The 26,081-nt window shown below is 51.0% G+C and overlaps 9 protein-coding genes across 9 annotated transcripts; 4 read left to right on the forward strand and 5 right to left on the reverse strand.

Annotated features, from left to right (window-relative positions):
• Positions 1–163: 163 nt before the first annotated feature.
• BO94DRAFT_557006 (uncharacterized protein) lies at positions 164–3,523 on the forward strand (the record flags this gene model as incomplete). The annotated part of the gene is made up of 5 exons (XM_025613910.1): positions 164–434; positions 488–1,242; positions 1,497–1,823; positions 2,095–2,163; positions 2,228–3,523. 5 exons carry the CDS (start codon positions 164–166, stop codon positions 3,521–3,523), a joined length of 2,718 nt encoding a protein of 905 aa, XP_025467142.1.
• Positions 3,505–4,955, reverse strand: BO94DRAFT_535724 (threonine/serine dehydratase). Its single transcript, XM_025611849.1, has 2 exons — positions 4,431–4,955; positions 3,505–4,375 (listed from the first exon to the last, which is right to left on the reverse strand). Exons 1-2 carry the CDS (start codon positions 4,765–4,767, stop codon positions 3,579–3,581), a joined length of 1,134 nt encoding a protein of 377 aa, XP_025467143.1. The 5' UTR covers positions 4,768–4,955; the 3' UTR covers positions 3,505–3,578.
• A 194-nt stretch (positions 4,956–5,149) lies between these two features.
• Positions 5,150–6,764, forward strand: BO94DRAFT_493368 (tryptophan--tRNA ligase WRS1). The gene is made up of 4 exons (XM_025609199.1): positions 5,150–5,333; positions 5,388–5,885; positions 5,934–6,258; positions 6,312–6,764. The coding sequence occupies exons 1-4, from the start codon at positions 5,218–5,220 to the stop codon at positions 6,666–6,668; spliced, it is 1,296 nt and encodes a 431-aa protein (XP_025467144.1). The 5' UTR covers positions 5,150–5,217; the 3' UTR covers positions 6,669–6,764.
• On the reverse strand, positions 6,760–8,451 carry BO94DRAFT_517789 (Ketol-acid reductoisomerase). Its single transcript, XM_025610005.1, has 2 exons — positions 7,233–8,451; positions 6,760–7,170 (listed from the first exon to the last, which is right to left on the reverse strand). Exons 1-2 carry the CDS (start codon positions 8,408–8,410, stop codon positions 7,143–7,145), a joined length of 1,206 nt encoding a protein of 401 aa, XP_025467145.1. The 5' UTR covers positions 8,411–8,451; the 3' UTR covers positions 6,760–7,142.
• Positions 8,452–12,406: 3,955 nt separating this feature from the next.
• On the reverse strand, positions 12,407–13,833 carry BO94DRAFT_86840 (purine and uridine phosphorylase). The gene has a single exon (XM_025617716.1). The coding sequence runs from the start codon at positions 13,627–13,629 to the stop codon at positions 12,496–12,498; it is 1,134 nt and encodes a 377-aa protein (XP_025467146.1). The 5' UTR covers positions 13,630–13,833; the 3' UTR covers positions 12,407–12,495.
• An 885-nt stretch (positions 13,834–14,718) lies between these two features.
• On the forward strand, positions 14,719–16,424 carry BO94DRAFT_557014 (aminoglycoside phosphotransferase family protein; the record flags this gene model as incomplete). The annotated part of the gene is made up of 4 exons (XM_025613911.1): positions 14,719–14,795; positions 14,849–15,450; positions 15,502–15,906; positions 15,949–16,424. The coding sequence occupies 4 exons, from the start codon at positions 14,719–14,721 to the stop codon at positions 16,422–16,424; spliced, it is 1,560 nt and encodes a 519-aa protein (XP_025467147.1).
• A 2,212-nt stretch (positions 16,425–18,636) lies between these two features.
• Positions 18,637–21,111, reverse strand: BO94DRAFT_624743 (HET domain-containing protein). Its single transcript, XM_025617241.1, has 2 exons — positions 20,443–21,111; positions 18,637–20,395 (listed from the first exon to the last, which is right to left on the reverse strand). The coding sequence occupies exons 1-2, from the start codon at positions 21,082–21,084 to the stop codon at positions 18,998–19,000; spliced, it is 2,040 nt and encodes a 679-aa protein (XP_025467148.1). The 5' UTR covers positions 21,085–21,111; the 3' UTR covers positions 18,637–18,997.
• A 1,121-nt stretch (positions 21,112–22,232) lies between these two features.
• BO94DRAFT_86889 (uncharacterized protein) lies at positions 22,233–23,674 on the forward strand. The gene has a single exon (XM_025617717.1). It carries the CDS (start codon positions 22,344–22,346, stop codon positions 23,514–23,516), a length of 1,173 nt encoding a protein of 390 aa, XP_025467149.1. The 5' UTR covers positions 22,233–22,343; the 3' UTR covers positions 23,517–23,674.
• A 608-nt stretch (positions 23,675–24,282) lies between these two features.
• Positions 24,283–25,839, reverse strand: BO94DRAFT_466621 (MFS transporter; the record flags this gene model as incomplete). The annotated part of the gene is made up of 3 exons (XM_025608173.1): positions 24,283–24,744; positions 24,821–25,351; positions 25,408–25,839. The coding sequence occupies 3 exons, from the start codon at positions 25,837–25,839 to the stop codon at positions 24,283–24,285; spliced, it is 1,425 nt and encodes a 474-aa protein (XP_025467150.1).
• Between the last annotated feature and the right edge of the window lie 242 nt (positions 25,840–26,081).

Here is a 26,081-nt window from a genome sequence, read left to right on the forward strand (position 1 = left end):
TTGTTTATGGGATTTATATTTAATTTAGTTTTGTATAGCTGGTTGGGATTGGATTGGAGTTGAGTTCAAGATATTTCTGCCTCAGGCATAAACACGTGACTACCCGTAGAGCTGTGTTTGGCCGTTTCTGTCTCCTCCAAATCCTCCATCAGACACCGGCGCCATGGTCCTCCCGGAACACTCCCTCAAACGATCCTCCTCATCCCTCCTGGATGCTCCTGGTATCTCCGATGTGAAACGAATCAAACGCCCTTACCACCATCACCATCGGCTCCAGAACCCCGTTGCCCCCGCCCTGCCGGAACCCGCCATCGTCGACGAGTCCTGCATCGACGATGTCCTGAATCGCTCCATCGGACAGTATCTACAAGAATGCGGCTTTGATATCGCCGACCCTGCGGCGCTGGACGCCTTTCGAAGGGTGACGGAGGAATGTACGTGGATTTAGCGGTTCTGATGGACCGTGGATGATATTGATGTGGTATAGATCTTCTGCAGTTCGCCTCATATGTACGCCAGTCGATGCTCTCTTGTCGGCGCGTCCAGCCTATCCCTCAAGACTTCGAACATGCGTTGAACAGGCAGTGCGTGCCGGTGGGCGACCTTCTACCGCACGTGAAACGTCATCCGAATATCGAACCTATCCCCACGCTTCTACCAAGCCCGCCGCCCGAAGAAGACTCCTTCAAGATTCTGCCCTCTCTCGGCCCACTGCTCGGCGATGAGGATGATCGCGTCCAAAATGCCTACATCCCGAAACACTTTCCCGACTTTCCCAGTAAACACACCTATCGACACACGCCTGTGTTCACGGAACGAGAGCAGGATCCGCGCAAGATTCGCGAGCGAGCGACAGAGGACGGTCGACATGGTGAGGAGGCGTTGCGCAAGTTGGCTCGCGCGGCCTTCAAGGATAATCATTCTGGTGCGTCGGTTCGGGATAAGAAGCCATGGGGACGACGGGCAGAGAGCATGGACGGGATGTTTGAGAAGACAGTCCGGGCGCTCGCGAAAAAGGTGCAGAAACCAGCGACAATTCCGGGCTCTGGTCCCATGGAGATCGACTCGGGGGCGGGTGCGGATGCACGATCCAAGCCGTCGTTGAATATAGAGCTGCCTCCGATTATCAACTGCGAGCGAGACTTTTGGCGACGGGCACCCGCATCCGGGAGTCGGAGGTCGGAGGAAACCAAGCCATCCAGCTCGAAGGACACCCCCGACATGTCGAGGGTCGATAGCTGGGTGGGCGTATAACGAGCGAGGGAGGAGGCGTCAGGCGTTCAGCTTTTTCATTGTAGCATAACCGAGAAGATACCCATGGAGCAAGAGTCAAATAATGCAATCAATTGGTTAATCACGTAGCTTGCTGCCACTGATAGTGTAGACCAACGCCCATCAACTCCGTGCCATGCATCATGCGTTCCATCAAGCAACAGTGCTGCTCTCCGCAGCGCGTTTGCGCTCTTCCTCTTTGGCTATCCTGATCGGTTCCCAAGCAGTCGTTTCGACCGTCAATCCGCCCGCACATCTACCATAAAGCAATCGTGAGCACAGTCCCCTACAGCCCAAGCAGAGAAACAAGAAAGCACCCACCGTCGAAACAGCCTCACGATCGGCTTGCAATTCACCACCCCCGGCTGGGGAATTCCCTCCTGCGGCGGATTGCACGAGTATTGCACCATCTCCATCAGCTTGCACTTCTCCAGCTCGACCGGACCGCCCTTGCGACGCTTTTCTTGGAAGTTCTTGGTCACGACGTTGACGTGGTCGGGCAGGGTCTCGGCGGAGAAGACGGGGACGAGAGGGGCCATTGTGATCGCTGTGTATATATTGTTCCAGGAATATCCAGTAAAGATGGGGTTGTATATTGTGCCAGCTGGAATTGGCAGCTGGATGGTGGTGCTGTGCTGGGAAAAGGAAAAGTGGATGGATGGAGCGGAAGCGTTCGCCAGCGCCGCGATCATCTCATCCCATCCTCGTATTGTCGCGGGACTGCCCGCGGGGGTTCAACTCTGCAACTACGCTTGGTTCGGACACAATCGATGTTAATCGTGAAAGGGATAATGAAGGTGATTGATGATTTTTAGGGATTAGGTGTGCTCGATGGCTGCTAGTTTCGGGGAGAACTTGTTGGGGGAGGTGTTTGAGGAGGGGCTGAATGAGGTATGGTTGCTTGTTTGATCGTATTCTTGAATCAGATTTATTGGGATTGTGCTGAGAGTTATAGCTTCTTTATGATCTATACCACGGCAGTGTTGATGCTGGTGTCTTGAAGCCCAGTTTGGGGGTTCAGGTGCTTGATGATCTTCTGGATGTTTTCACCGCGCCGACGCCTGCTGTACAGGCTATGAATTCAGAACAGTCTTTGTCGCAGGATTTGCCTCCAAATGATCAGGAAGAATATGGGCGGCAGTTTGAAGGAGGTCTGGTTCAACCACAAGGCGAACATAATGTGCTCGCAAACATGTATATCCCGCCGTTGGTGAACAGGAGCCATGCGGAACCGGTCGTGGAAATCTCGAGTAAGCTGTCTGCAGCTGGAAAGTCGCATCTGCTGTACTATCTCGCTGCAGTTGCTATTTTGCCGTCTGTGATCAATGGTGTTCCCCTGCATGGCCGCGAATCAGCTGTGGTGTTTCTTGACACAGATGGCCGGTTTGATGCTGAGCGACTCAGAACAGTGCTAGGAGGGATTGTCAAGGCAAGAATAAAGGCACTGGTTGAGAACCCAACCAAAGTAATATCGGCAGATGGTAAATCATTTGACTGCTCAGATGAAGACATCAAGAACATGCTTGTCACCTGTTTGCAACATGTTCACGTCTTCCGTCCACAATCGTCATCAGCTCTGCTTGCTACACTTCAGCATCTGGATACATACCTGTTCGACCTTACTCGGCATCTCTCGTCTAGCCGACCTGTGCATGCTATATACCTCGACAGCGCCAACGCTTTCTTCTGGCAAGATAAACTGCAAGACGAAATCGCTCGGGTGGGGGATATCGGACGACCGGCCGCTGACCTTGAGCGTGAGCGTACTCAGAAAGAGAGCTTTCACATAGCAGACCTCTACAGTGACTTGGTTGCGGAATTGAAGCGGCTACAGAGACTGTTTAGCTGTGGGGTGGTCTTCACTTCTACTGTTCAGGGGAAGTCTGCCGGTGCTCAGGGTAACTCGGGGTATCAGCCTTCAGGGCCTTACGACTTATATACCCCCGGTCCTTCTGTCCCAAGAACGCCTTCTTTTCGTTCTGCTCTTCCTGCGCCGTGGGGCACATTTCCCACGCTGCGGATCGTCGTTCAGCGGGATACGGTTCGTCCGTTTCCGTCTACGATGACTGCACACAACGCTCAGCGTGGTGCATCCCAGCGACAGGTTGTCGTTGGTCGCGGAAAATTCACCGGATGGGTCAATGGATGGGGACGAGAGGATTGGCCGCGACGCGTGTTGGATGGCCTAGAGGAGAAGAACGGAGGCAAGTTCGCTTTTCGTGTAGGACAAGACGGGGTCGACATTGGTTGATTTACATCAGCTATGTACATGTGCAGGAAGACAGCGATAGCCTCAGCTGAGATGCTTAGCTGAACAACTTCCCAATGGCCTCAACCGTGGTATTTCCTCCGCTGAACACGATGCCCACATCCCAACCCTCAAGAGCCTCCTTTTCGACCAGCCGTCGAAACTCCTCATTGTACAGGCAAACAGCCAAACCAACCACGGCACTTGGCTCTACCACCACCTTCATGCGTTCCAGCACCAGCCGCAGTGCCGCCTTGATCTGCTCCTCCGTGACGGCAAACACACCGGCCACCTTGTTCCGGTCCGAAATCACTTCCCAGTTCAACAACCCGACCGGCGTCCGCAACCCATCCGCGATTGTCAGCGTCGACACGGCCGGGACACGCTCCCCGGCGTCCAACCCGCGCCGACAATCGTCCGCGCCCTCGAAAGTGGGCTCCGCGCCGAACACCTTGGTCGTCTTATCCGAGAAGAAGGTCGCGACACCGGCATTGAGCCCGCCTCCACCGATTGGGGTGATGACTGCATCCAGCGCCTTGCTTTCCTGGTGGATGCTCAGCTGGGGCTTCTCAGCCAGCAGCTCTCCGTACTGGTCTTCGAGTTCGAGGGCCGAGGTGCCCTGACCGCAGATGATATTGAAGTCATCGTAGGGCGGGACCAGAATGGCCCCAGTCCTCCCTTGCACCTCCTCCACGACGGCCTCGCGCTCTACGCTCGTCGACCCGCTGAAGATAACCTCTGCGCCGTGCGAGCGTGTCCCCGCGATCTTGGAAGGCGTGCTAATCTCGGGCATGATAATGTAGGCGGGCACACCGAGCGTGGAGGCAGCGAGAGCGAGAGCCTGGGCGTGGTTCCCTATACATCATGAGTATTCCAGTTTTCTTCTAGTTGGCAGACAGCCACAACTTACCAGAACTATGCGTAATGACACCCCGTTTCTGCACCTCCTCCTTACCCCGCTCGGCGATGAGTCGTAACAGAGCATGGAAGGCCCCCCGGGCCTTGAAGGCACCTATCCGCTGGTAGTTCTCACATTTGAAAAAGAAGTTGAATTTGGGATTGGCAGGAGATTGGCCCTCAAAGGGGGTTCCGGTCAATGCCTCTGGGGATTGCGGTGTCGAGGCGATGGTGTTGAGGGTTTGGCAGGTGAGGAGGGGAGTGCGGTGCACGTAGGGCTTCACAAGAGCATAGGCGGCATGGACAGCCGAGGGAGTGAGGGATTGCACGAGAAAAGAAGGGTCCATCATTTGGAATTAATCCGTTTACGAGGTGGAAAATTGTCTATGAAGAGGAAGAGGGGAGAGAAAGCTAGAGGGGACGGCGGAATACTATGCCGAGATAAGGCCGATGACTCGACAGGATATATCTCCGCCATCGGACCCCGCATTCACGCCATGCTTGCAAACCAGGCAGAACGTAAGGAGACATGTGCAGATGCAAGGTGAGGCTGAGCTGAATTACATCTAATTGAATAGAATAGAATTGAATGGGATTGCAGTGAAGTAGATGTCCTTTCACCATATAGCCTGATCAGGCCTAGCGTGCTGTCATGCAGAAACCCACGTGACGGCGGCCGAATCGGGCCAAAGTGGAGGGGCACAAGAAATGCCATATCGCCGCCGGAGTTACCCCTCGTCCTCTTTGACTCACTCCAGCGCTTCCCTCACCCCTCCACACTCCCCGCACAAACCGCAAGCATGGCCGAGGAGAACAAGCCCGTCGCCCAGGAACAGGATATCAACCCCTGGTCCGTGGATGGTGGTCGCGACGAGAACGGAGAAGTGGTCGCCATCAACTATGAGGCCATCTGTCGGTATGTGCCTTTACAGCCATTGAGGCCGCACAGCCACTAACCACGCCTGACTAGGAAATGGAACACCTCCGTCATTGACGACAAGCTCCTCGAGCGCTTCGAGAAGGTGACCGGACACAAGCCCCACCGCTGGCTCCGACGCGGCCTGTTCTTCAGCCACCGTGACTTCGACCGCATCCTGACCCTCTACGAACGTGGCGAGCCCTTCTTCCTCTACACCGGTCGTGGCCCCAGCACGGGCAGTCTGCACCTCGGTCACACCATTCCTCTGCAGTTCACCAAGTGGCTGCAGGATGTGTTCGACGTCCCGTTGGTCTTCATGCTTACGGACGACGAGAAGGCCCTGTTCAAGGACACCGTTTCGTTCGAGGATGCGTTGCATTTCGCCATGGAGAACGCCAAGGACATCATCGCCCTGGGCTTCGATCTCAAGAAGACCTTCATCTACAGCGACTTGAAATACGTCAGCAACCACTTCCTCATGAACGCTTGGGAGTTCTCCAAGCTGGTCACTTTCAACCAAGTCCGTGGTGCGTTCGGCTTCAACGAGAGGTATGTCATCGTCTATATCCTGTGTATTTCCAGTCTAACCATCAACAGCACCAACATCGGCCGTATCTTCTTCCCCTCCCTCCAATGTGTCGCCGCCTTCGGTACCTCCTACCCTGAAATCTGGAAGGACGAGCCCCTGCAGACCCGCACGCAGGAGATTGCCAACATCCAATGTTTGATCCCCATGGGTATCGACCAGGATCCCTACTTCCGTCTGCTCCGTGACAACGCCCACCGCATGACCTACCCCTCCCCCAAGCCCGCCCTGATCCACTCCAAGTTCCTCACGGCCCTGCAGGGCGCGGGCGGTAAGATGTCGTCCTCCGACCCCAACTCGGCCATTTTCATGACCGACACCGCCAAGCAAATCAAGGTGAGCCCACCCCCTCTCCCCACATACACTCTGCATACTGACTGACCACGTAGACCAAAATCAACAAATACGCCTTCAGCGGCGGCCAAGTCAGCATCGAGGACCACCGTCGCCTGGGCGGCAACCCCGACGTCGACGTGTCATACATCTACCTGACATACTTCGAGGAAGACGACGCCAGACTGGAAGAGATCTACAAGAGCTACAAGAGCGGCGAGCTCCTGACGGGCGAGCTGAAGAAGATGACCATCGAGATCCTGCAGCAGTACGTGGCGCAGTTCCAGGAGAAGAGAAAGGAAGTGACGGATGAGGTCCTGGCGGCGTACATGAAGCCACGCAAGTTGGAGTGGAAGGGGAACCCGAACCCGGTACCGGCTCCTGCACCGGCCATTCGCACGAAGAATGCGTGATGCAGAGGGGGTGATTGCTGGGGTTATGTTTAGATCGATATCCAAGCTACAAGCTATTTGAAGCGAATAGATTCTCTGAAATTGTGCATACCACGGAATTCTTATTTCTCCAATTTATAGCCTAGTATCTAGTAGTGGTGGTACGTTAGACCGCGGGGAAAATCCCCCGGATGATCGCCCGGACCAAGCTGTAGCTAGTCTGCTAGTGTAGGGTGGTATGGTGTTAACTAATCGATGACTCATGACTACCATCACCACAACCACCAACTACCTACCTACTACGAAAAATAGCAAGAAAGGCATTGAAAAAATTAAGAAAATTTTATTTCCTTTCCTTCCCGATATACAACCAACCACCTAACAAAGCTCCGACGAAATTAAAAGCAAATCCCTAGATCATCATGGTACATCGTAACTTTTCCCACCGGGGTTCTAAGTAACATTGAATTATTAAGAAGAGATGAGGCGAGGAGTTTATTTCTGGTTCTCGGGGCGGAGGGAGCTATTCAGAGTTGTAATTAGTATGGGTTTATGAGAGAAAAGAGGGTTATAGGGGGAACATACCGAACAGCCTTTCCGGCACGCCAGATTTCGAGATCACGGATGTCCTGCATCTCCTTCTCGTACTTCTCACGGTAATCCTTCTGGGAGTTGTATTCGAGAGAACGCTTGGTCTCGGAGCCATCACGGACGGAGTCGTAGAGCTCGTTGAAGAGGGGCTTCAGGGTATCCTTGAAGCGGGGGGACCAGTCGAGGGCACCACGACGGGCGGTGGTGGAGCAAGCGGCGTACATCCAGTCCATACCGTTACCACCGATCAGGGGGTACAGGGACTGGGTGGCCTCCTCGACGGTCTCGTTGAAAGCCTCGGAGGGAGAGTGGCCACGCTCACGGAGGACCTCGTACTGGGCGAGGAACATACCGTGGATACCGCCCATGAGGCAGCCACGCTCACCGTAGAGGTCGGAGTAGACCTCCTTCTCGAAGGTGGTCTCGTAGAGGTAACCGGAACCGACGGCGACACCGAGGGCGATGGCGCGCTCCTTGGCCTGACCGGTGACGTCCTGGAAGACGGCGACGGAGGAGTTGATACCGCGGCCCTCGCGGAAGAGGGAGCGGACGGTACGGCCGGAACCCTTGGGGGCGACGAGGATGACGTCGACGTCAGTGGGGACGTCGACCTTGGTGAGGTCCTTGAAGACGGGGGAGAAACCGTGGGAGAAGTAGAGGGTCTTGCCCTTGGTGATGAGGGGCTTGAGGGTGGGCCAGGTCTCGGACTGGGCGGCGTCAGAGAGGAGGTTCATGACGATGGTTCCCTTCTGGACGGCCTCGGTCACGTCGAACAGGTTCTTGCCGGGGACCCAGCCATCCTGGATGGCCTCCTTCCAGGAGGCACCGTCCTTGCGAACACCGACGATGACGTTCAGACCCTGGTCACGGAGGTTGAGACCCTGGCCGTGACCCTGGGAGCCGTAGCCGATTAGGGCGAGGGTGTCGTTCTTGAAGTATTCCTGGAGCTTCTCACGGGGCCAGTCCTCACGCTCGTAGACGGTTTCCTTGTCGTCGGCGAAGGTGATGGTCTTGACGCCGCGGGAGGGAACGACGGGGGTGGCGGTGACGCGGGGAAGAGCAGCAGAGGCAGCCTTGGCCAGGGAAGGACGGGGGAGAGCCGCAGTCACAACGGACCGGGGAGCCGACACGCGGGCCAGGCGGAGGGCACGAGGAAGTCCACGGGAGGCCATGATGTGTGTGTGTGTGGGATGAAGAGAGGAGAGGGTGGAAGGGAAGGGAAGGAAAGGAAAAAATGGAATTGAGTTTGAGAATGGGGGAGAGAAAGAGAAAGGGAGCTGGGGCAGCAGCTGCGGTCGGTTATAAACTGGTTGCCCCCGACGAGATCGGCCATGGGTCACACACGTGATCCGGAGTTGGTCTGCACCTCCCCGGCCGATGTCGGATTGCCGGGCTGGTGATTGGTCAATGGGGGGCGGATCCGTGGATGGGGCGCTTAGGTAAGGAGCACACCTTGCCGGTTGGGGTTAGACCGGAGCTGCTCGGTTGCGGCGTACGGGGAAATCATTGCAACCGCCGGGCCTTTTCCCTCACCGGAGTGGATGCGGCGTAATCTGGGGAAGTCTTGCGATGACTCACGGAGATTGACTAGATAGATTGACTCAGAGTTAGGCTCAGGGGTTGTGATGAAGCACGGTGCTAGTTCGGTCACCAGTGGGATCGACCGGTGGTTGGGGTCTGCAGACTGCAGTGCAGTGCAGTGCAGTGGCATGGCATGTTTCTTGGACTGGGCTGGGCCGACGCTAAGCGGTCTAGATCCCCAGCTGTAGAGTAAGAGGCGAGTTTTCGTTTGTCACTCCAAGATACAGATAATCAGGGTCATTCATCTGACAAGTCATCCTTAGTATTCTGGCTGATAGTCTGTCTCCCTGACGGGTTGAAGCTACTCCTGTCCCTACCTACTACATTGGAACTCTCGTTTATGTGTGGTTAAATTAGATTACACTATGCGGGCGTGTTTGACATGCGTTTCAGAAGCATGACAAGCGTGAAGGCAAAGAAGGCAATTGAGTCAGCTCCACTAGAAATGGAATTTTTAGTGCCATTCACTGTTCCAACCCCAGATTTCTGTGCTTTCTGCGAAAAGGGATGAAAAATCCATCGATGTCTCAGGCCCAAATCCAAGAGATTCCGGTATGACATCATCTGTTACCGACTGTAGAAGATTGATTACATTTTGATGACCGCTTTGAGTCGCCCAATCCAACGCAGTGCGACCATTGTTATCTTGCAAACTCCGATCGGCGCCCGCGTCCAGTAGCAATTTGACAATGGCCTTGTGGCTATACTCTGCTGCCCATGAAAGGGGACTCCGACCTTTTTTTTCTCGAGCATCTGGGTTGCTTCCTGTTTGAAGTAACAAGCTGACTACCTGAACATGACCCCGGATTGAAGCCCACATTAGAGGGGTTCTACCGGCATATTTATCCAGTGAAACATACCCATCACAATCTGTGGAATCCGGATCGACACCATTGCATAACAGGAGCTGAACAATGGCAAGGTGCCCATTTTCTGCTGCCTTTGAGATCGGAGTACGGCCGTCGGCCTTTTCAGAGATATCGAGGCGAGTTCCTCTCTCAAGTAGATTCCTAACCAGGGTTTCCCACCCATACCGAGCTGCATACAAGCCCAATGTGTCATTATTATAGCTGATCACATCAGGGTTGGCACCGTATAGGAGCAAAATGTTCACAATAGCCTTGCTGCCCCTAAAGGCCGCCCGTAACAGGGGTGTCCAGCCGTCCATCTCTACTGTATTCACGTCAGCACCCCGTTCTAACAGTAAATGGACTATATTCTCGTGCCCCTGCCAAACTGCCTGTGATAGGGGTGTCTGTCCCCACGAGTCTTTCGCACCAAAGTCAACACCACTGTCTAGCAGCACATTGACAATGGCTTCATGACCCTTTTCGGCAGCATATGACAGGAGACGCTGGAACACTCCATCTTTCAGGTCAACGTCAGCACCACGTTTTAGCAGTGCATTGACAATAGCTAGGTTGCGGGCTTCGGCTGCCCATGAAAGGGCGGTCCTGCCTTTTTGGTCTTTCATATCAACGTCAGCACCATATTCTAGCAGCATATAAGCAATGGCCTCATGACCCCCCTTGGCAGCATGTGACAGGGGTGTCACGCCACTTCGGTCTTTAGAATCAATTTCAGCCCCCGTCTCAAGCAGTTGCTTGACTGCGGCCCTCTTGTCGTTCTTTACAGCCCAAAAGAGTGGTGTCTGCATACCGAAGTCAATGCTATCAACTTTATCCTTGAACAAAGTCACAAACGCAAGTACTGTGACCTCGCTCGCTTCCTCGAGATAATAACCAATGCCCTTCCGCTTCGAGAAAATGGAGTCACGTCCGAATTGGGACTTACGACTCTCATCATCCTGGCAATACTGCTCACAGAGGCTTTGAAACCGAGATCCTGAAGGCTGCACTTTTGCCAAGGCCTCTAAAAGAGCTTCGACAGCATCATCACTGTGGGTAGCTAGCGCTGCAAAAAAAGGGGGCCCATAGCGTTCGTCTTCTACCACAAAATATGATAGGTTGGATGGATGGACTCGAATGAGATTTCCCATATTATGCTCCGCCAATATATATAAGAAGCTCACATTTTGCGTGTGTCGGCGTACTTCGTGTTCTTGGAAAAGGTTATCTATTTGAACCCAGTCCGCAAGCCGGAAGGTCTGTAGAAACCGTTCCTGGTTGATTCCCCCTTCCTGGGCTGAATTTGCGTGATATAGAACAGCCCGTATCGCGTACCGGAGGAACGGATAAGTTTTATCGACTGACTGGCGGAGCTCTGTGGCTTCCGTGGTTTTTGCTTTCGGAAGCGGATCTATGAGATCTAGACAAGCGAAAGCAGTGCTTGCATACGTCAGACAACATTGCTTTAGGCGCTCGTGGCTCTTTCTTTGGAAGTCTGCTCCCAGGTCCGCCCATATATCCTTTAGCCCGCTTTCTTTCATGAGAAAGTCTCTGACCGATTCATGAATAAACTGAACGGTCTCGTCCTTGGATCTGGTGACTTCAGCAAGCCCCTTGGAGGAGTTCAAGATAAACCTCTTCATGACCTCTTTTGTAATTTCATCAGGATTCCATGCAGACAGGGCATCTGGTTCAATACCCGCCAAGATAGCAAAGTACAATTGCTCAGGTTTCAAGGGCTGTTTTGCAAAGAGCACCCATTGAATACATAGAATCAACTCATTCTTGTTGTGGTGGTCACGAGTCAAGATATCACGAAAGAGCTCATGCAGATCTCCAGGGATGTCTTGCAGTCTTCTCCGGAGCGCATGAATGCGGCCACCGTCATGCTCTCTATTTAAAATGTCCACGACTAAGACGACCCACATAAAAACCCCAGAGGCCTTCTCTTGAAGATCGGTGCGGATCTGCTCGGCGAGCTGACTGTGTCCAATCCTAAGCTCACTACCTAGGTAGCTCACTATATCCTGGCTGTGTCCTTCTTGCCCTTCAAGAACCAGACTAAGCCCTTTCATAATCGTAATGTGCGGGTAGTGCCGGCTAGAAAAGCACACCTGAAATTGGATACCGGCGGACACTGTGAGTTCGCCAAGCTGTTCGAAAAAAGACACCATATCTCGAATCTGGTCCTCATCACATTCATCCAAGGCGTCAATGAAGCACACCAAAGAGGTATCTCCAAGGCTTTGTATGGCTTGCTCAAAGAGTGTCTTTAGTTGTTCTACACTCCATCGTGGACCTTCGCTGTTCCCTGCTAAGCTGATTGTATCGAAGACACTTTGCAGTTTTGGAAGTCGTTCCAAAAGCTGTAGTAGCAATGACCGGTACATCCCAACGGTGGACTTCTCTAGGTCGTCGCCTCGTGCGTTGAAAAAGAGGTGATGGTCCTGTCTTTCATAACTTTCCGGGCATTGTCTAATGCGAACTTCATCAAAGTCGACTTTCCGGTGCCAGGCTTTCCTTTGATCCACAAGAAGCCGTAATGCTCACTAAGCCTGCTGGGATCACGCCAGGAAACATACTCAGACTTTTCCAGAAGCCATTTGCATGTTCTGGCATGGGCCTTTTTGATAGTCGCATGACGAGCATCTATTTGGTTGAACCGTAGTGAGTCTAGTAGCATACGCTTTTGTTCTTCATTGAGCACTTGAATTTCCCCATGCCTTGAGTGTACATGAATTTCATCATCTATTTTGGCGTCGGTCGTGGCCTGCCAAGGGCCAATCCTGCTGACCTCGCTGGCTATGAGTGTTGTTAAAACCTGGCTACTACTTTGCTCGGGTGTGGAACGTCATACCATCCCGAAAATCCCCAGATATCCTCTTCCCAGCCTCAGCAATAACCGAGGGAATTCGCGAGAGGAGGTCCTTTGCATATGCAGCCGCCGCCATTGCTGCATACCCCTGCCATTCCTTGTTCTTGTGAGAGTCTGAATAGTCGCATATGCCCCGGATCACCAGACAAGGAAAGTGATTCATTAGCCCAGCTGCTTCCATTTCAAAACATAGAACATTTCTTTCCGATGACAGTCTATCTCGGATAGAAGCATCTTTCATAACCTGATTTGCAGAGGCAATCAAACCGTAATGGATGACTAGCTTATCTCTGCCCTCGGTCCGTTCAGGACGTTCGACCAGTTTGGAGGGATCATCGCCACAGACTATCGCGCAGCTTTCCTCCTGGATTGTAGTGTCAGAATGGGGAATATGGACAACATCACTGCGGTAAAGCCTGTCGCTTGATGGGTCCGGTCGCTTATGTGTTGTTTGCAGCCTGGGCTTTCTCTCGAGGACGCTGTTGACTGCTTCTTCAAGGCAGTGGCCCTCGCTCATGTACTGGGCCTTTAACCCATTCACTGCTGTCTGCAGAAATACTGGTGGCTGGTTCAAGAAACCCGTTGATCGGAAGCTCTGATCCTGTATAGTTTTGCCAAAATCGTACTGAAACACACCGCCATAGCCTTCATGAGGAGTGCTCACAACGACATCACCCAGACGAATATCGTGCTTTGGGCTTGGTGCACCACCTCCGATTCCAACCATTAGGCAGACGCGGATATTGGGAAAGCTGTGTAGCATGTCTCTGGCAACGCTCGCTGCAGAGGCTGTGCCGTATCCCCCATCGGGCAGGATGGCAATCACGACATCATGTTTTCCGATCCTCCCCAGTGTGTAGTCGTTGTTGTCATTCGTGGATACGTAGTCCGGCCGGTCATGTCCCTCATCGAGAAATGCCTGGGCGGCAACATACTCGGTCGTTATGGCGCATATCCACCCGACTATATAATCGCTATTTCTCAGGACGTTCCCGGGAGTATGATGATGTTGTAACTTTGTCCTCTTTGATGTACCCTGGAGGAGTTCTGCATGGTTATCGTAGTAGAAATCTCTCTTTGACATCATGCGGGAGCCTCACGGCGGCAGTCGCGATCGACGCATGAAGCAGGCTGTCTCGGGGTAACCGCGGTTGTTCTGTGGGTTTGGTGACCTCGGGCTCCTCGGAGTTGCGTGGATGGGTAGGTAGTTTCGGTGTGGAAGTGTGTGAGATCTAGGTCGCGTTGAAGAGAGAAGGTGAATGAGATGGCCAGTGGAGAGGGTAGGTGGAAGTTGGAAGGAAAGGTGTTCGGCTTTGCTGACGAGTGGCAGGACAGCTGCCCAAGGCTGCGACTCAGCCGCAGCCACTAGGCCAGTCCTATCTCGTACTAGCAGTCGAGCACCTGCATACATGAAGATAGCTTCACGACTTGTGATTGGACACAGGGAACATAGATATCCTTTAGGAAGATCAAGTCTGTCAGAGGTGTTGGACTTGCCAGCAGCAGTCGTGTATAGCCGCATCATTCTAGCGATTTAGGAAATCTTTTCTCTTCCAAGCCTTCCATATGCCGTAGTAACGCGAACGAGAGAAGTAGCTTTATGATTGTTGGATAGGGATAATAAAGTTGACAGAGTGCAGCCTGGCCGTGTGGCTGTAACCCCTAACCCCTCCTTCTAAAAAGTCTGCTATAGGAAGATAGGATGCACTGCGAACAAGATGGCAGAGAAGCAGTGCTGGAGAAGGGTCACTCGATCTACTCCTGCTCGTAAATGTGGGTCTCCTAAAAATAGGTTGTCTGTGCTCTGTGGGCCTTGCAATAGCTTAGGTGGACATCTGTATCAGATTACCTGATTTCCATTGCAAGCCAACGTGCCTGCAGCTTTGTATAAGATCTCGTTGGGCCACATCGCTACGTAATCACCATTTATTCATTTAACAAAAAAACAACACAAAACAAAACAACACAAAACCATCTTAGGCGGTCGGAAGTCTTGGCAGGGACTGGGTCATCTTTGTTCCCACCACACGCATCGTCGTCTTCTATCAAATAGTTTAGATGCTGCCCTTCTTCCTTTCCAAATATGTTCAGATCTCAAACACTATCCACTGCCAGAAGCAGGACGCCTACTTTTCTTCCTTGTAAACCATGCTATACTGCGAAGCCTACTCTGTCGATGTTATCATGTCGTTTGTCCAGTCGATCATCACCTCCCCGCGAGGACTTCTTCAAAAATACTTCTCGTCGATGGATGTTAGGCCAATCTCCAGCTCTCATCAAACCCCAGTCACTAATGCTTTTCTTAGAATGAATGAGAACGACCGAGGTAAGGAAAGATACGTCAAATTCGATCCAAATGAACTCCAGCGTGTCGCTGGTCGAGCAATTGGGGAAGACCATTGCCCTTTCATCATCAAACTTGCAGAAGGGGGCTTTAATAAAGTTTTTCTCTTAAGAGCGAGTTCTGGTAAAGAAGTTATTGCCCGAATTCCTACTCCCATCGCCGGTCCTTCTCATTACACCACTGCAAGCGAGGTTGCTACAATGGACTTTTTACGTGGTATCATCGGAATACCTATACCAAAAGTCCTAGCGTACTCGACGTCTGCAACCAATCCAGTTGGAGCAGAATATATACTAATGGAGCGGATAGAGGGTGTCAGTCTTGCATCAAGATGGCTGTCTCTGACTACAGAAGAAGTAAAGAGCGTCATGAAACAAATAGTAGAGATGGAACAGAGAACATTCACCTATTCATTTCCTGGATATGGGAGTTTATATCACCAGAAAGATATTAAAGGTGAAGAGCAGATTCCGATACCAGTCGAAGACTTCTGCATTGGTCCTGTTGCTGCAAGACAATTTTGGCATGGTGATCGAAATAAAACCAAAATAGACCGTGGTCCATGTGAGGTCACTCTTCACTTGAATATAGGAACATAGCTGACCATTTCAAAAGGGCTTTCACCCAAATATTGCTTCACATCTGCAGCTCGCCGGGAGACTACTTGTATCTTGAATCATGCAAAACCCCAGCCTCGAAAAACCTTTCTTCTTCCAACATTGTATGATATTGAGCCCTCGGAACATATCTCACTTCTTTCGAAGTTCTTGCGACTTGCGCCTTTCTTGATATCAACAAACCCGGATCACAATTCTCCAATCCTACGACATCCAGATCTGAGCCTTGATAATATCCTTTTAGAGCCTGGCTCTACCATAATCACCAGTATCATAGACTGGCAAGACACTGTTATCTTTCCACTTTTCATGCAAGCCGGATATCCAGCCTTTTGTGAGCACGATTTATCACAACCTCAAAGTTTACAGCCCCCGACTCTTCCGGATAACTTCAACTATATGAGTATCTAAGAACAGACCCATATAAAAACCAAGTTTCGCCTAGATCAAGCGAATTCATACTACACAGCAACCACCGGCATCTACAACGATATTCATATGAATGCCCTAAGAATCCCTCACCTCGGGATGCGCCGGTATCTCTACCAACAAACGGGATATCCTTGGGATGCAGATATTATCAATCTCCGTGCGGCTCTTATTGGTATCACAACTCCACACATTTGGGATGCTATATCTTCTGTTCCCTGCCCAGTGTCTTTTACAGATCAGAAGCGAGAAACAGCAAAAGAGGATTCCGAGGAATGGATTGAGTCTGAGAAGCTTTTATCTGCATTTAGAGACCATTTAGGTGTGGACCTCGAAGGTGGCACAGTGCCGAAGAATTTTGAGTGGGCGTCTCACCGGAACGTCGAGCTCAGGTTGGAAATGTTACAGCAGGCTGAACACCATGAGCGTGATATCTGCTGGCAGAACTGGCCTTTTAAGGATGATGCTGATTTCTCCTATTCCCCTTTATGATGATTATAGTAGATAAGAAAGAATCTATAAATTTTTATATTATTGCTTTGAATGAGTACGTAATGTATCATAAAGAGGTAAGACACTCGTAGGTTCACCTCCATCCCAACGCCGAAAACATCAATTAATACAAGTTCACCTCACGTAAGACCATTTTCGAGACCCGGTCTGCAGAAACAACTAACCCACCCAGCCCATCGCGTTCAGTCCGTACTTCCATCCAACTGAAAATAGAGGGATCATCATCACCAGCTCTCGCGCAGCTTTCTCCAAACCCACCATGGACAAACCCAAACCTACTACTCAATGGGCCCGACCCAGGCACCTGTCTGGCTTGACGGTTGAGCCTCTCACAAGAACACAGTTGATTATTCCTTCTCCTTCAGGACAGCAGCCTTGATCCCGACATGGTCATAATGATCATACTGCAATAGGGCTCAGAAGAATCACTTAAAAGGATATATCCGAGTGGACAGTACCTGACACTCTAGGGGTGTCGCTTGATAAGCTTGTCCGTAGGACATTTCTCACACCCAGGAGGGCAAGTTCCTTCGAAAGGTTTATCGTACTCTTGGTCAGGATAGGCGCAGTTGGACAAGATCCGATGTGCCTGCTTGACGCGTAGGGCTTGGACATGGGTCAAAAGAAACTCGGGGGATTACTCAGAGATCCCGACATGGGTGCTCCTGAAAATGATAACCGGTGGGTAATATATTTATTTATTATGTCGGTCTGCCCGTCGGTCTGGAGGTCGATTGTTTGAGCTTGGTCCGAAGCGTATGTAGAGTTCGTTCTAGAATCAGCGATGAATTGCGGTAATCGGGTCTGAGATTACCGTGTCTGGTGGACTGGCCTGGGTGTAAATGTGCTGGAAGAAGAGATGGGCCTTGTCCTGGAAAGTGGCTGTTTTAGGGGAAGGTATGATGTAGATAGTGATAGAAGTAATCTGACACCAGAGAAACAAAGTCGAGGCCCTATTAGTCTGGGGGAATGGAGCGGAAGTTCATAGAACAGTTTTAGGTTGGGAAAGCAGTGCACCGTGTGTATGGTAGCACATGCTGTGTTTATTCATAGCCAAAACAGTAAGAACCGTATTTTGACGTTCGATCTTCCGCTGTGTCTAATTGCTAATGGCTTGGTTGGATACAGACTCAGAGACGACCACATTATCAGCAATGCAGGCGCGGCAAAAGGCCTGTATCCCTTCAGATTCAGGTTCATCTGATGCTGAACAGACGGAATGAAGACTGTATCTCAACATATTATATGTATATAATTCGCAGTCGTGACCTGCACAGGTCGTCGGTGACTTGGAAAGAGCTTTTTGAAGAGGCCGCGTAGAGCAATCACGGTAGTCGTCATCATTCCGACTCTTCCTTTTTACTTTCGGAGCGTCTCATGAGTGTTATATCTAGTTGGCCTTGACGTCTTGTCATCTTTGATGCTTCAGAAGAAGTACTTAGTGCTCACCGAGCCTAAGCACTCGCTTCGACATTGTGGAAGGTTTCATGGGGTAGTTGCAATCAGGGACACATCTCCAGTGAAGTCAAGTCAAGAAGCAACGTATGGATGTGGATCAATCGCGGGTTTCCTGCGTGGTTGGATGCCTTTGGAAGATTCTAGGCAGCCGCGAGGAAGTTGAGAAACAAGACGGATATTCTCTCGCTGGTATGATAGCACGACGGCAGTCTCCAGCCTCCCGCCAGCCTCCTCCATTAGGCAAGCCAAGCTCGTTAGGCTACCTTTGCGCTTGTGCTTTCGCTTCTCAGAGGGAGTCCGAGGTATATATAGTAAGATGAATGTCGACTGCTCTTCGTTGTGTCCATATTCTCTCTTTATTTTTCTTTTCGCCAGACGCCGAACAAAAAGTGAATGATTGCTAGATATGGCTATATGGTTTGTTGATAGGACGATGTGCGCGACATAATGTATTCATAAGCGAAGCGTCTTATCGATGTTCTCGGTATCATCTACCGGATGGGGCTGTGACGCGTGAGGTATAAGATATAATTTTTATTGGGGATAATTTGGGCTCATAACCCGTCTGTTTCTTGCACATTGTTGTATACTGGATTCTTAGAAATGGGAGGGGTCGAGGGCCTTGATATAGGATTTTGGGGCCATTTAATCTATCCTTAGCATCGGAATTTGCATTCTGTTGTATGTCGGGGAGCTCCTGGGTAGGAGGGTTCCGGGGGTCAGGTTATGGTTTATAGCGAAATACCTGAGGGGTTGATGATGATGCGCTTGTATGATTCGTCAGATTTATCGATTGTAGGAATGATCCATGTGTAACCTGTAAAAGACGGAAAAAGATTTGGGAACTTCGCATCGTATACGGAAGGTATCCATAGATATTGGTGCTCTGTGAGGGAATTTCCATTGAAAAGGAGATTTATCGAAGAAGAATATAGTTGTGGTATGATTTTCGAACATTTTAGATCCCTCGGAGAGACGCTTCACCGGAAGATCTCGGCGAAAACTCTTTGCAAAACACTCCTTTCTTTGTCTTCGATACAAAATCATGTTTAGTGCTCCTATTTTGCAGCACCACTTCTCCTATAGGTAGTGTTTTACCTCGTTCCAGTAGAAGTTGCACTATCCATAGCCTCGAGAAGTTCCAGCTCCGCTAATATGGATAGGGACTTACCCCTGGTTTCCAAGAAGAGGTTGAATATCCCTTCTCTCCGGTAATCTTGCGCAGCTACTTTGAGTACCTCGTCTGTAATCGGAAGGTGTTTGCCTCTTTCAGCCACCAGGAGCTTCATTAGTTCATACCCATAGTAGGTCCCTATACCTATCTTGAGGACCTCTTCGGTGATGGGTATTTCGTCGCCCCTTTGTTCCAGCAGGAGCTTCATCCGTTCGACGTTGGAAACCACTCGTGTTGCTGCTATCACAACATCGAGGGTGATTGGTAAGTTCTCCCCCTTTCGTTTAAAAAGAAGTTTGAGGAGTGCTGTGCCGATTTCATAGTTTTCAGCTGCAGCCACAACTGCTGCTTTTGTGATGGGGAGGTCATCGCCCAGGATTTCGAAGAGAACCTCCATTCTCTTTACCCTGCCCCTGGCTGCGGTCTCAACAATGTCTTCCCAAATTGGAGCAAAACTGCTGATGTCTTGGGTTGATGTCCCACTCGCGTACGGGTCCTGGGGAGTGACGAGTTGTAGCTCCTTTTCATGTGTATCACCACTGCGTGTTTCCCAGTTCCAGACGAGGAGGAGATGATGAAGAGAAGTTCCCCTGGCATGATGTGCAGGATCAAACTCCTTAACCCGCAGGTGTGTGGAAACATATTCAAAAGTGGTGCCGATCATGATAACAGCAAAGTAGTCTCGATAAGGCCTGATGATGCTCGGCTTCGAGGCTCCTTGCAGCAGACAGACAATGTCACCTTCCTGAATGGGTTCTGCTGAAGGTTGAATTATCCATTCGTCCTTTACGGTAGGTTTCCTTGAAGACTTTTTCGAGACAAGAGTGACCTTGGTCTTGGAGTTGTGACTCTGAACTGAATCTATCATGGCCAGAATATAGCCTTTGGTTTTGAGAACTGCTACCTCCTTGTCAGACCATGTAGTCACGGAGACAGCGCCAGGGATAATGTATTCAATAAGATGCCGAAAGACTCTATCCCATGAGAGCTCGTAGTTAGGCTTTAGCGCGGGTGTATCAGGATCGGAGCTCAGGCCAAGCAGTGCATAGACCTTGTCATGGTTCCAGGTTGCCTCGTGGGTATGATACCTGTCGATGAGTTCATCGATGGAGAGGTTCCCGGGGTGTGCTTGAGACGCGGAGCGGAAGATCGAGCCTTTGATAAGATCGAAGACAGATGTGACGAGGCCCTCTAGTCCTGGATGGTTCTTATAGGGAAGATCCATTCTCTGCAAGCCGAGAACAAAAGCGTATCCGCTTAGTTTGGCTGCACCACTGACAATCAAGATAGACCGCGCGAGACCAACTTCCTGGAGTACCTGATCCATCATTAATATTTACTTTGTAACCCCTTCGAGAATCTCACCCAAATGCGCCGAAACCAAGTCCGTTGCAATAGCATCATTGTTGCCCCCGTATTAGATTCCTGATTCCACACGGATGGAATTTCCGGATCCTTTCCATGAACCTTTCGTAGGAACCGGTTCATACTCACATTGACCAAGTCTCTTTCATCCTGCGCGGCAAGCCGTATGCTCTCCATTGCCTCATTGCTCCGGTTCTCCTCCTCTCCAAGCCAAACAATGACATTTCCGGCTTGACCGTAGATTGCCCCCATTAGTGGAACTTGATGCGATTTCTCTTTTTCATCACTCTGGTTGATACAGACTGCATCAACCCAGAGTATTCGCTCGAGACCATGGTCTCGAAGATGCAGAAGAGCGGCATGGAGATTCCCTGTTACCTGCAGTGTGTGGCCGTTGATGAAGATCGATTGCGGTTTGCTTCCAGCGCCCCAGACATATGACAATGCTTCATATGGATGAATTCCAGATTCTGACTCGGGGAGGAGGTATTCCACCAGCTCACATTCGATAGGGGCAGCCTTATCTTTACTCGGGAGTAAGCGGAGCACGCGGATTGCGTTGGAATCGGGGGGGAGGGGATGGTAAGTGTATTGAGACGTAGATGGGTGGTCCATCTGATACTTTTGAAGGTCTGTGGCCATGATAACGGAGTGGTCTGGATTGCGAAGTTGGTGTTTGGTGAAAGTGACTTTCAGTTAGTTGGTGGCCGGTGGGGTCCAACGCGACTAATGCACGCCGCATCACATGAGACGGGGCTAATGCAGAAACCCCTCAATGGCATTCGCTGCCTCCTTTCACCTTATCATGGCCCATGGCAAACCGATTTCTCAAGACTTGAGCCAATTCGGATTCCATAGCAAGAAACGCCACTCAAGTGCTTTGGACATGTTTCCGACAAATCCGTGTCTGGTCGCAATTCCGAGTTAACATGTCGCTGCTTCCTATCATCAAGATAGATAAGCCTTGTGATCAGTGCTGCTGAATAGCTAAGGATTAGCGTGTCTCTGACGCGTCGTTGAAAGACATCTTCACCGAAGGAACCTCCAAACTGTCGCAGGAGGAACTTCCAGAATCCAGCATTATCAGACACATTCCATACCTCTGAAGAAAACTGCATTCAAGATCCACCTCAGAATCCCTCGTCCGCCCAAAACATTTAACCGGATCCGCGCTCCCCTGAAACGAGCATCTGTGGGATCACCATCCCAATTCACGGGCTACAGCTGCGGTACGAGTGGATGAGTATTGTGAAGAGGGTTCATTTGTCGGCGGAGGGGAAGCAGCGGCTTCACGAGATTATGGTCAATTCAGACTACAGCCAGAGGCAGATCGTTTATGGTACAGTGCAAAAGGATCGAGACACGCTGGCGATGAGTAGCGGGGCCTGGTGGTTCACAGTGCAATTACACCACGGGTTCTGACGTTTTCTCCTAGATTGATGACACGAGGTCATCCAGCAGCTGCGGGGCATGTGTATATTAGTGAGCTGGCAAATTCCGAAGCCCACTGACAAGACTAACAATCTTTGTAGAGCGTATACATTTCACTCGATCGTGTGGGAAGAAATCTGCCAATATATCGATTTTTGACATCTCCGGAGAACAAAAACAAAACATACAACCGAAGAGCCCTTTGGCCTACCTCGCGGAGTGGCTCATTGGCTATCTAGTCGGATGACATGGCGATGTCTCAACATGGCCAATCCACGTTGGCAAAGCCTTGATATGTCAGGCCCGAGCGTTAGACCCCGCCGGAGCAATTTGGAATCAGCCGACGTAACCCAAGAATCGCTAGACTACTGGTCTAATGTCTTGCGAACCTATTTAATCTCGCTCCTGAACTATGTTGCCTTTCCTTTTACCCCTCTTCTGACGAACGATAACCACATTTCTCTACCACTATGGTGTCTCTGGAAAGCTTTCCGGTGGAGTTGATTGAGGCAATTGTCAGTTTGCTAGACTTTCAAGACATCTGCACTCTGCGTCTGACTGGACGAACACTAGCATTCAAATCATCCAATGCTATCTTTCGGACCTATTTCTCTTCCAAGAAGCTGCAGATCACCGAAGCCTCGCTGAAACAATTTGTTCGTGTCACCCAACCCGGGCAGCTCGGCCTCTGGCTCCAACGGCTCACTGTGTACGACATTCTGGACCCAGACCCGGGAGCTGCAATAGCCGAGGACCCAAATGCTACTTTTGAGGCAACTCAATTGCTAGCGCAGGCAATGGAAAACATACGCGATCGATCGCCCCACGGCGGCCAGTTCTCTATCTCACTCCAGATCAACGGGCGCAATCTGAATAGGGAAGCCCCAGCCCAGGTGTTCCAGGTGGTCATGTCGGCGCTTGGGAGCAGTAAATTACCCGTTCAGTCGTTTGATGTGTTTGCCGATGCCTATGGGCACACATGGGGCAGCTGGTGTAGCTTAGGCTTTAGTGAATTCACGACAGCTTTATCCCGTGGTACAGCGCACCTATCGACCTCATTTCAGCCATGCAAGAAATTGTGCCTAAGTCTGGGGCATAACGTTTGTGGAGTCGAGCTCGGCAAGGATACACAATTACCCCTGATCTACGACGAGGCCCGTCAGAATACCAAAGCATTTTGTGATTTGTTGAACCTCTGCCCCGCACTCGAGGAACTGCACTTTGTGTGGGAGTATGACGATTTCGAGGAGTCAGATGGGATCTTGGAGGAATCGCTCGTCTTGGATCGAATGGCAGCATCCTGTGAATTCCCAAATTTGAAGAAGTGTACATGGAAGGATGTTCGAATGACCGAGCCCGCGCTCCTGACGTTTTTCCGCAAAGTTCCTGGGTTGGTGCATTTGTCTATAGATGGGCTTGACCTCCATGAAGGCGAGAGTTTCGACGGCCTGTTCAATCTTTTGTCTAATACTATGCCTGGTTTGGATTGTTTGCGTCTTCGTGGTCTTGGTAGTATAGAGGGCACCATTCACTTTCCTGATGAACCAAGGGAAAATTGGTGGGTAGATAGAAGCCGCCCTCCACCTGGAATTATACGAAGAGGGGCGGATGCTAGGAGACCATTTGTTACTAGAACTGTGTAGGAGGTGTGTTTGGAATCGAGGAAACATTGGATATGTTGGAGAAATTACAATTAGAGGGAATTCGAACAACAAAAGAAAAGCCGAAAGTGATATAATCAAATAAAGTGAAGTATCATTGGAGAAAACATCCACTCACTCGCAGACAAATCAAGACGAGGCCGTTTAAGACACATAAATAGTAGTGCATCGCATATTCCCTTTTCCATTCGCTCATAGCCCTTAGCTTGACTAGTCCATGCAACCTCAATTCAAATGACCAGTTGGCTTCCCATAAGACCCCTCTCCAACCAACAGACAAAATATTATTGCTCATCAAACAGAACCTTGAAACTGGTCTCTTTAGTTCCGATCACAACCACAGCACTAGAATCTTGCAATAGCCAAAGCCATGCTAAGCTACATTATACTTCTTACCTCCTTAGTATCCTTATCTTATAAACACCAGCAACACTAAGGTAATCTCCTCCGATTCAGGTTAACAGCTTAATCAGTGACATTCAGGTTAAAAAACAACAACAGCAGCCCTTTTATACACCCTAGTGTACGTGACATTCCTCCGATAATACCAGCTTCTTATCTAATGATCCACCCTCCATGCCTTATAACTTTGTCAAGTAGTCCTGACATGTCTTATGCTTATCAATATATATCCCAAAGACAACCCTCGACAAACATATCTCTCAGCCCCTGCCCTTTGCTCAAACCCTGGCTACCAACCCACCTCTTCTTCATCCCCCCCCCCCCCCCATCCCCAGGGTATCCCCCCTCACCAAGAAACAACCACCTCCCCGGCCCCAAACCCACTCCTCCCCCTCAACCCCTCCCCCAAACCCCAACACCACCGGCGCAGCCACCCCACGATACCCGCCACGCCCGCCAACCCCGTACTCGCCCACCCATACCCAACGCTCTCATACACGACGGGAGCAAAAACCGGCATTATGAACCCCATCAGCGATCTCAGCACCGTTAACGCCCCCATCGCGGACGCGGCATACACGGGGTAACAATCCAGCACGTAGGCTTGGATGCATTGGTAGCCCATTAGTAGCCCGAAGGAGTAGGTGGTTATGCCGAGGTTGGGGAGAGTCCAGTGCAGGTGGTAGGTTGCGGACCAGCCGTAGAGTAATAGGCCGGTGGGGAGGAGGATGGCGGAGGGGAGCATTAGGTAGATTCTGTATTCGGGGGAATCTTTTCCGTGGTTTTTTCTCTTACGGTGGCGGTAGATCTGGGGTGTTTGTTAGTATAGTAAACCCTTGATATTAAGGGGAATGAAATTGGGGGAGGGGAGGGGAGGGGAATACAATATCATTAACCGGTCCCGTAACCTCCGCTCCACCGAGTAATCCCACCGTAATAGCGATGTAATTCAAACTAGCTCTGAAGTCATCCTGATGGTAGACTTCTCTCCAGAGAGAATGGAATGTGGAGATGGTGAGGTGGTTTAATCCGAAAAGAAATCCCATGTATAATGCCAACAATTGTATGATAGGCTGGGTTCCCAGCATGATGAACGGACGGGCCAGGTCGCTGCGGATTCGGGAGAGTTGGTTCCGTTGGAGGGGTTTCGGGGATGTGCCGTGGATGAGAAGACCACGGCGGTAGAGGAGGATCGGGCCGAAGGTTTCGGGGAGGAAGAACAGGCCCAAGAGTAAGGAGATGAGGGTGAAGATGGAACAGATGAAGAAAATGGATTGCCAGGAGTGGGATTCGATCAGGAGGCCGCCGAGAAGGGGCCCGGCGGTAGTTCCGAGTAATGGCATCACGGTATAGATGGCTAGGGAGGTGCCTCGTTCGTCGCTGATCCAGAGGTCGCTGAGGACGCCGGCGCCGAGCTGGTTATTTGTTAGGGTTGTGGTTGTTAGGTTTAGGGGGTATGTGGGGGACGTACAGACATAGGCCCACTGCCAAAAACACCCCCGATGAAACGCAGAGCGAGAAAGACGCGAGCATCAGTGGCAAACCCACACAAGGTATTAAAGACCAGGAACCCGAACTGGCCGAGATGGAGTAATGGGGCGCGACCATATAGCTCAGACAACGGTCCCATGATCAGCGGTCCCATTCCCCAGCCCAGCACGTAGATAGAGAGGGATAGCTGGGTGACAAGAGGGGACTCGATGTGCAAGTCGCGAGTTAGGGCCGGCATTGCGGGCACGACCATGGACGAGGCCGTCGGAGCGATGATGCTGTAGGCCGATACCAGCATAGCGCAGGTCCATTTGCGCGATGCAGGCCAGTTCTTAGGGTTGTGCGGGTCATTCGGGCCGTCCCATGAGGCAGCCGGGGCATCGTAGGGCAGCAGCCGCGTGCGTTCATCCATGGTAGCTGTGTTGATGGGAATGACAGACAGCTGGGGCGAGGGTCTTATCAGGCACTCGCTGATTCCGGGCTCGCTCGATGGTCCCGAAACCCCCGTGCTCGGCCGCGCGAAGCCGAGCTTCGGACTACCTCGCGCATATATGCGACATGTCCGATGAGCAGATTGATTAATTACTTATTACTAGTATTGTGTCTGCTGTATTGATCTATCCATCGTTTAGTTGTTATTGTACGAGACCTAAT

The sequence above is a fragment of the Aspergillus sclerotioniger genome (assembly GCF_003184525.1).
Source record: "Aspergillus sclerotioniger CBS 115572 chromosome Unknown BO94scaffold_15, whole genome shotgun sequence".
Taxonomy (NCBI): domain Eukaryota; kingdom Fungi; phylum Ascomycota; class Eurotiomycetes; order Eurotiales; family Aspergillaceae; genus Aspergillus; species Aspergillus sclerotioniger.